We start from the raw sequence: 9,538 nt of genomic DNA on the forward strand, positions 1-9,538 counted from the left end.
AAATAATACTTACTGAAGAGCCTCCAGTTTACAGTGTAAACTCCTGAGTCCTTCAGCCAGCAGCTGTACTCCTGAATCCAGAACTTTGTTTTTCCACTGAAAGCTCTGGTTTGCACAAAAAATGCCATGTGGGTGAAATTTTATGGATGATACTCTGATGTCCCATTCTCCTGAAGGCAGCACAGAGCTGCACCACCAGAAACACAGAAACACTGAAGAGAAGAAGAGCTATGATTAATGTAGTTACAGTTCTATCCATGTTTTAATGTTGCAGAGCTCAGTCGTTTTGCAAATAGTTCAAAGTTTAAACTGACATGTTGTACATCTTTTATCTGGTCATTTTGTGGAATATTTAACAACTAGAAAATGGCACAAAATAAGAATATTTTTTCCACTCTGATTGGCTGCGGTTAGGCCTACCAATTGTAACTTGAATGTTCATTGCATTTTTCATAGACACCTGTGAAAATAATTTCTATTCCCATGACTTTTTTGTTATCTGGGAAATTATTTTTGATGATAAAACCATCAAAAATAATGCTTGTTTCTACAAGCATAAAAATCTAAACATCTACAATAGGGATAGTAATATTAATGATAAAATAATAGTCAGTGCAAAGTAGCCTGCAAATTCTTTGGTGGGGGGCGGTGAGGGACCTGGATAATGGCTGGGGGGCGTTGGCCTGAAAAAGTTGAGAAACACTGGGCTAGACAGTGGTTTAATGCCACATCCATGAGATTTCTTTGCATTGTACATGTGGAAATGCTCTTACTTTAAAAACAGAACAGAACTGCAAGTTTTGCATTTTGTTCATGGTGTGATTTCACCAAAGTGATTGTTAAACCGGGCTGCACAGTGGCACAGTTGGTAGAGCTGTTGCCTTGCAGCAAGAAGGTTCTGGGTTCGATTCCCAGCCTGGGGACTTTCTGCATGGAGTTTGCATGTTCTCCCTGTGCGTGCGTGGGTTTTCTCTGGGTACTCCGGTTTCCTCCCACAGTCCAAAAACATGACTGTCAGGTTAATTGGCCTYTCCAAATTGCCCCTAGGTGTGAGTGTGTGTGTGCATGGTTGTGTGTCCTGTGTGTCTCTGTGTTGCCCTGCGACAGACTGGCGACCTGTCCAGGGTGTACCCCGCCTCTCGCCCGAAACGTTGGCTGGAGATGGGCAYCAGCACCCCTCCCGACCCCACTGAGGGAAAAAGGGTGCAAGAAAATGGATGGATGGATGGATTGTTAAACCACAACCAATCAAGATTTTTGTTTTTGACCACTTTTCTTCCTCAGAAAAGTGGTCAAACCTCAGATTGCTTAAAAAAGGCACTGCGACACTATTCTAATTTTTTTGGGAAGTGAGTGCTGGATATAGAATAATAATAATAAGAAGAAAGGTACATCTTTGTTTCTTGGGTAAAAGTATCTTTCCTGAGAGGATATTTTCTCTGTTTCAGGTTTGTCGTTCCTCCATGCGTTACTTGACTCTCATGATGCCTCGACCTGTGCTGAAGATGAAAGAAATCAACCCACTGCTGTTCAACTTTGTGGAGGAACTGGTTGAGATCAGGGTGAGGAAATTGATTTATTTCCCTCTAAAAATGTTAAATTTCACTTTAACTTCACAATTTTAGGGTCATGTATAAAGTTTTATCCTGGTAGCTCATTTAAACCCTTGTTTTGTTGGACTGCTGCTCTCAAACCAGCACGGTGATACCTAAAAGTACATTAGAAAACTCAAATTAAATGTGACCCAGTGCTGAACCACAGCTTAAATTGCTTTATATTTTTAAACCTTCCTAATTGGAGCCTGCCATAGCAGAGCATAGAAGATCTGCTGCTAAGAGAAGAGAAGTRMTACAAAGAAAACATCAGATTTTTACTWTTGCAAAATTTACCAACTGTAAAGTTCTTGTGTCTAAGCAGATAAACAGTATTTCAAAGTGGCTTATGTTTTTTAAACAATAATTAATTTGGTGTTAAGAGATGAGGGGTTTTTTTCTGGTAACAAACTGCCACGAAGTATAAATCAGATTAAAATTTTTCTGTTGAATATCTGTTTTATAATATATTCACCACCAATGACAAAAAAAACAAAAAACATTTTCACTTCTCTGAGAAATTCACCAACAGCACAATTCTTGTTAAGTAGTGTAATGATGAATAGTATTTCAAAAGAGCTGAAGAAATCTTACGTTTTTTGAACAATAACAATATTTGTTGTTGGTCTGTTGCTAAGAGACGAATGTGTTTTCTGGTAACCAAGTGCTGCAAAATAGACATCAGATTTTAAATTTTGCAACATTTACCAACTGTAAATTTCTTGTTTCTTAGCAGATAAGCAGTATTTCAAAAGGGATTATGCTTTATAAACAAAAATTAATTTGGTAGTAGGAGATTAGCTTTTTTTTTTCTGGTAATGAACTGCCAGGAAGTATAAATCTGAATTTTACATTTTCATTGAATATCTGTTTTATAAAGTATTCACTACCAATTAAGTAGTAAATAGTGTAAGATAAATGGTATTTCAAAATAGCAGAAGAAATCTTATGTTTTTTGAACAATAACTATTTGTTGTCAGTCTGTTGCTAAGAGATGAGAGCATTTTCTGGTAACCAAGTGCAATAAAGTAAACATCAGATTTTTACTTTTGCAAATTTACCAACTGTAAATTCTTGTTTCTTAGCAGATAAACACCATTTCAAAAGAGCTTGTTTCATAAGCAATAATTTTTCTTTTTACTAATTTGTTAAGGGATGAGTGTTTTTTTCTAGTAACAAAAGTATGTTTTTATCTTTTTTTTTTYCCAAAATCTCTTTCTTACTGTTCAATGTCACATGCTGTTTTTATTTTGTTTTTTAATTATGTAAAGCACATTGAAATGCCTTGCTACTGAAATGTGCTATACAAATAAAATTTGATTGATTGATTGATAGTAACGAACTGCCATGAAGTATAAATCAGAATTTTAAATTTTCATTGAATATCTGTTTTATAAAGTATTTACCACCAATGACAAAAAAAAAAATTACATTTTCATTTTTCTGAAAAATTCACCTACTGCACAATTCTTAAGTAGTAAGTAATGTAAGATAAATGGTATTTCAAAATAGCAGAAGAAATCTTGTGTTTTTTGAACAATAATATTTGTTGTCAGTCTGTTGCTAAGAGATGAGTGCATTTTCTGGTAACCAAGTGCTACAAAGTAAACACCAGATTTTTACTTTTGCAAATTAACCAACTGTAAATTTCTTGTTTCTTAGCAGACAGACACCATTTCAAAAGAGCTTATGTTTCATAGGCAATAATTTTTCTTTTTATTAATTTGTTGTTAAGGGATGAGCGTTTTTTTTTCTAGTAACAAAAGTATGTTTTTATCTTTTTTTTTTCCTAAAATCTTTCTCTTTCTTACTGTTTATTCAATGTCACATGCTGTTTTTATTTTGTTTTTAATTATGTGAAGCACCTTGAAATGCCTTGCTGCTGAAATGTGCTATACAAATAAAATTTGATTGACAGTAACGAACTGCCACAAAGTATAAATCAGATTTTTACATGGTTTTTAGCTATTTATTTATTAGCCACGTTCAGCACACTGAATGGAGGAAGTCAATGTAAGACAACATGCTAGTGATACCCCACATGCCACTGGCAGCATTTATGCTAACGTTAGCATTTTGGCTAATTTTAGCTTGTACACTAATTTTAACATGCTTGTGACTCTCCACGTGTTTGAGTACATTGTATCTTATTTTTCATTGATGCTAATTTTTAGCATCAGAACAYGGGGTTCCAACCGACACTTTAATTTTAATAAACTTCTCTTTAATACTGTTGCTGTTACCGACTGATTTAATGAGTTTTATTTTATATTTAAGTAAAACGGAGAGAACTGTTCTTAACACTTCAATACTCTTGAGTGATATGTAACAAAATGGCTTCCGTTAAAGATTTTTGTCTCATTAATATTTTGGTTCTTAATTTTTTTTACAGCTGCTGATAATTATGATGAGAAAAAAACAATTTTTTTTTATTGAGGTTGGCGATCTCATGCTGGGAGTTCCAACATTTATTTTTGTATGCGTCTGCTTTGGATTCACAGAAACTTCGCCATGATATCCTCTTGATGAAACCTTATTTCATTACCTGCAAGGAGGCGATGGAGGCTCGGCTGCTGCTGCAGGTCAGTAACTATTTGAGTTATCAACTTGACAAACATCAAAATGACTTAGCAGCGTTCTTATTAATCTGTAAAACAGAATGAAACATTTTCCCTCTTGTGGTGAAATTGTGCACTACCAGCATCTAGGGCAGTGTTTCTCAACCTTTTTCGGGCGAGCGCCCTCCTAGCCCTAATCCAGGTCCCTCACCGCCCCCCACCAAAGAATTTGTAGGTTACTTTGCACTGACAATTATTTTATTATTAATATTACTATCATTATTGTAGATGTTTTGAATCGGCGCACCGATAATGTTTTCCCGTACACTCCGCGCCCCTTACGCTCCTTCACCTCGCGCACATAACGGGGTAAATGTAGCGAGTTTTGCCCTAAACGTATCGGCGTCTGGAGGAGGGGGGTTGGAGGGAGGCGAACGTATGTTTCTATGCTCCTTCGTGGGGGGGCGCCGATTTATGTTTTCGCATCCACCTGAATAATGTGTAGTTACGCCCCTGCCCATGGCACTTCAACAATATTATTTTACCTTTTATCTGGAAATTGTGTCTGTTTATTCTTACCATACAGTCCTCTGTATTAATTATTGCTCGAAAGGTCTTGCCATACCAGTTTATTCCTCCGTATTTACTTTAGTTTCTTAGTTTATTCTTGCATTTTGTTCTTCATTCATTTCCATTTAGTTTCATTTGATTAGTTTTATCCTCTCGGTTTATTGCTATGTCCACTTTAGTTTCTTTCCTGTTGCTAAATTTATTTTATCGTTTATTGACCATCAGTAATTTTCACTCATCACCTGCTGCGCCTCCTAATCGTCATGTGTTTCACATCATGTGTTGATTTTTCACTGTTCAGCGTCGGATTCTCTGTTTTTATGCCATAATTCACATCTAGTTCGTCACTCCGTTTTATGTCCCGCTTCTCCTGTTTCAGAGTTTTGTGGAATGTGCGCAGCGTTTTTTTTTTATTTTGTTTTTTTAACTCCCTAAGTGCAGGGCGGTTGGGAAACATGTCGATGGGGAAAAGGCAGACTGACATGAACCTTTTACAACAATGGAAACAATTTCTGCATTCTGATTATTGAAATTTAAAAGTGCTGTGTTGTTCTATTACCCCCCTTTTCATACCGGACCACTTACAGCACCGTGTTAACGCTATAAAATGAACGCTCTCTATAGAGGTATCACCCATGGAGGGATTTCTTTATTTCTTTATTTAAATGGGTTCATTTTTCAGAGGGATACACAGTGAGGGTATCGTGATTTTAGCTACCAGTAGCAGGAGAACGGAGCTGCGCCAAGAAGCTAACAGAAGCCAACAAACACTGAATAGAAGAAGAGCTGCCATTGATACAGTTGCAGCCAAGCATGGTTTAATGTTACACAATACAGTTTTACCAAGTTGCTCAAAGTCTAAACTGGCATTGTTGTGGATTTAAGRTGTAAAGTTTACCTTCGACCAAACGCCCCCCAAAAGTATCCCAGCGCCCCCATTTTGTAAAAATGTCCGCCAGCGCCGCCTGCCGTCCTCCGAACGCCCCCTGGAGGGCGGTACCGCCCACGTTGAGAACCGCTAATCTAGGGGGTAGTGTTTAATATAGTCTCTCAAATGTTAAGCATTTTAATTTCAACAATCCCCTTCGGATTTTTTTGATTGTTGTTTTATGGTTAGTATTTGCTTTGGTTATATAGAAGCTCATAGATTTAAATCATATTAATTCTACTCTGTTATGTCCATGAACACATTATTATTGGGCTACTATCCTGTTAAAGATAAATCATTACAGAATAATAAATCACCACTTTTGCTATTAGAGCACCAAAACAGAAGTTTCTTTGTTCAGGAGAAGTTCTGAGAAGCCTAGAAATAAAAACTTTAAACATGTCGGAACATTTTAATTATCTGTTTCCTAATTTATAATTCACCCGTTTCCTTCAAAGTTGAGTGTTGCTGCGTTCAAGTTGCCTGCACAGGTTTTAGGCTGCACTGCTCTGGTTTTGCTTCATATTTCCTTTGCRTTTTTGCTCCACAGTTGCAGGATCGCCAGCACTTTGTTGAAAACGACGACATGTACTCACTACAGGATTTGATTGACATCTCCACTGGGAGGCTGAGCTGCTCCCTCACTGAGATCCACACAACATTTGCCAAGCACATCAAGCTAGACTGCGAGGTGAGCCCAGTTCACTTAAAGTTATTAAGCTTCCCATTCGCACATTAGCTACGGGAACAGTAAAAAATATCATTCATTAATTGACTAAACTTGATACCACTCTTGTTCTGCTCCTGTGTTGTGCTTGTCTAGCGTTGTCAGGCCAAAGGCTTTGTCTGTGAGCTTTGTAAGGAGGGAGACGTCTTGTTTCCGTTTGACAGTCACACCTCGGTGTGCCACGAGTGTTCTGCCGTCTTCCACAGGTGAGGARCCACCAACCTTTTAAACTGAATTAGACTGAAATATCTCAACTTTGAAAGCTGAAATTGTAGACGTAAGGAAATATCGAGCAGAGCAGAGCAGAGCAGGGCAAGTTAATCCGACTGTGTTTGTCAGTCTGATTAACTTCCTTTATTTCCTCAATGGGTTAAACCACATCTCAAACTCAAGGCCCGAGGGCCAAAATCGTCCCTCTGGATTCTAGAAGGAAGAATAAAAAAAATAACATTCAAGATGACAGTTGTGTTCTTAAAGATGATTTTATCAATTTAATTTCAAGAAGTATTTTTTGAATTCAGAGACAGCTTTTCATTAATACCTTAACCGTTTGTGAATGGGCAGTTTTATTATTAAATTCTCCCACAACCGGACGGTTTGAGGACATTTGTGATCTTGATGTGGCTCGAAATGAAAATGGGTTTGACCGTACATTCTTATTTGACTGTACGTATTGCAATAGTAAGCCAATAAATCTGACCTGACCTGCCCCAAATTTTGGGTTGGATTTGGCTCAGACCATACATCTAAACTCTACCCACGTAGAAGGAAGATAATTTTTACACCTTTTATTTAGGATCTCTTTCTTTGAGTCATGGTACTGGGAATGAGCTCGAATTCATGCGGACAATACAGACACAGCTATTGCTTTGACCACCGAGGGATCAGATGACCACTAAAAGACCCGTCCTCCTGCACCACAAAATGCCTCATGGGAAACGGTCGTAAGCCTTAAGCCGATGCATAAAACGCATGTAGGCCGGAGAAGCAAACTCAACTGACCCTCTCACCACTTTTACGAGTTTAAAGAAACAAATCAAGTATCTGTATTATTTGCAGTTGCTGAATCATTCTTCTAGTTAAGAAAGCAACTGTGTAACTTGTCTATATTGTGTGTGTGTGTGTGTGTGTGTGTGTGTGTGTGTGTGTGTGTGTGTGTGCGTGTGTGTGTGTTTAGAGACTGCTACTATGACCACTCTACCACCTGTCCACGATGTGCTCGAATGACTGACCGCCAACAGGATGAGGTGGAAGAAGACAAATGAGCTCAACTCCAGGAAGAAGCACAAGATGTTTTTTTAACATGTTGACTCTTAGTCTCTCCTAGTCGGACCAAACTAGCTTCCCGTCTTGGTCTATGTATGTTTGACTTGTTTTGTTTTTGCCTTTTTCTCTTCTGTGCACTACAATGTGAAACGGGGAACTAAAACATTTAGAACCTGGTGTACAGAGCGCTCTTGTGCGTCTGAGGTGATCCGGTGTCCCTGTTGGAATATTTGTGAACATGGCTGCTGGTGTAAGTTTACATTTCAGTTCCCTTTAGAACAATTTCTTGACATCAGTCGAAGATGACGCCAGAAAAAACTATGTATTAATTTTTTTGCAGCTAAAGTAAGGCCCTTTAATAAAATGTTTTGATGTATTAAGTTCCAATTCCCTGCTTTCAATTACAAGATGGAAAAATGTTAGCCATCATAAATATACTACTCATCTTCTTGTTTTGTGAGTTTAATTTTTTTTTCCATATAAAAGTAAAATTGTGTGCTCAATATCGATTATTGTAGCAAAACTAAACAGAAAAATACGGATTTGAATTCTGTTCCAATTCTGCAGGTTCTTTCAGAATATCTTCTTTTTTTTTCAAATCAAACCCTAATAATCTGTTTTAAATAGTTTATGAAGTCTTTATATAAACACAACTACAGGGCAAACAGCAATATTTATTTGAATCATTCAGTTTGCATTTATTCTCATATCTCTGACTTTCTATCAATAAGTTAGTAGTGGAATAAACTTTAAATCTTATAATTTTATTAGATTAAAAAAGTCATTATAACAATACTCTGAATCTGCACTAACAGGTTAACTGAAGCATGCCTCTGCAGCACAGTTTGGACTAACGGAGTTAATTGCGCTTCTGTTATTTAAATCTGAACTCATTCGTACATTCAGGATGTAGCTAATTGCTGGGATGATCAGCTGCTGCAAACATTTTAATGTCATTGTGTTGATGGTTTCAGTCTTATGCTATTGAGAACAAGTTTTGTGTAGACACGATGAGTTTATTAGGTGGCAATTTTGTTAAAGTGACCATTTGAACAAAGTATTTGTTTTAAAATATCAATGTTTTGGATGTGTTATTTTTTTCAGCAGCATGAAGTACTGTAAATATATAGTTGTTTTTTTTATTTTTGACCTTAATGACCATACATGCTGTTGGTAAAATCAATGCCTTGTTGTAAGACGACTGATCAGTGCATGGAATAAATAAACTTCCTGACTAATGTTTTGAAATGTTTCTTCAGTATTTCAACATAATCTTGTCAGAAAGAAAATGCCATCTGCTTCGTGAAGTGCACCAGTAAAAAACCCATTGTATGATGCTGGAAAAGGCACATTTATTCAAATATGGTAAAGATGAGAAGTTTTTTTAGATTGCACATCACCATAAGTGCACTGCATCCACATGGCTGTAGCAACATTCTTTAATGTTTCACGTTTCTAAAGATTTTGTCAAGACAGCTGAAACATGGAACAGTTTCAAATATCCATAAATTTTGACTTAAAATCTTCAAAAGTCTCRGAAAGCTGAGGATGAAAAGCTATTTTGTTTTTCAGCACATTCAAGCATACATCCAAATCAGTCAAARAATGGTTTTGTGTCAGGAAAGTTGAAGTTTTTGTATTGGCTTAGTCAGATTMCATAACTAAATGTTGTGAGATCACAAGGAGAGGGCTGCGGATGAAAGATGTCCCYTTGGAGATGCTTTGCACGGTGGAGTGGACGAATATTAGAGCCATTTACYGACATGCTGAACATCTTATTCTGCTACATACACCTTTTTATACACACACAGACCATGCACATGGATAAAAGAGGAACTTGGAAGTCATGGCACATTGACTGTTTTTGCTTTTTAATTTTTCTAAGACGAATGGACCA

The 9,538-nt window shown here is 37.0% G+C and overlaps 1 protein-coding gene across 1 annotated transcript in view; it reads left to right on the forward strand.

Annotated features, from left to right (window-relative positions):
- def8 (differentially expressed in FDCP 8 homolog) overlaps positions 1–8,884 on the forward strand; it is a 17,959-nt gene extending 9,075 nt beyond the window's left edge. Inside the window, exons 8-12 of the mRNA XM_008405460.2 lie at positions 1,449–1,562; positions 4,094–4,174; positions 6,199–6,339; positions 6,472–6,581; positions 7,553–8,884. Of these exons, the coding sequence (XP_008403682.1) occupies positions 1,449–1,562; positions 4,094–4,174; positions 6,199–6,339; positions 6,472–6,581; positions 7,553–7,640 (534 nt within the window). The 3' untranslated portion in view covers positions 7,641–8,884. The remainder of the gene's footprint in view (positions 1–1,448; positions 1,563–4,093; positions 4,175–6,198; positions 6,340–6,471; positions 6,582–7,552) is intronic.
- The last annotated feature ends 654 nt before the right edge of the window (positions 8,885–9,538 follow it).

This window comes from Poecilia reticulata, linkage group LG3 (assembly GCF_000633615.1).
Source record: "Poecilia reticulata strain Guanapo linkage group LG3, Guppy_female_1.0+MT, whole genome shotgun sequence".
In the NCBI taxonomy this organism is placed as follows: Eukaryota; Metazoa; Chordata; class Actinopteri; order Cyprinodontiformes; family Poeciliidae; genus Poecilia; species Poecilia reticulata.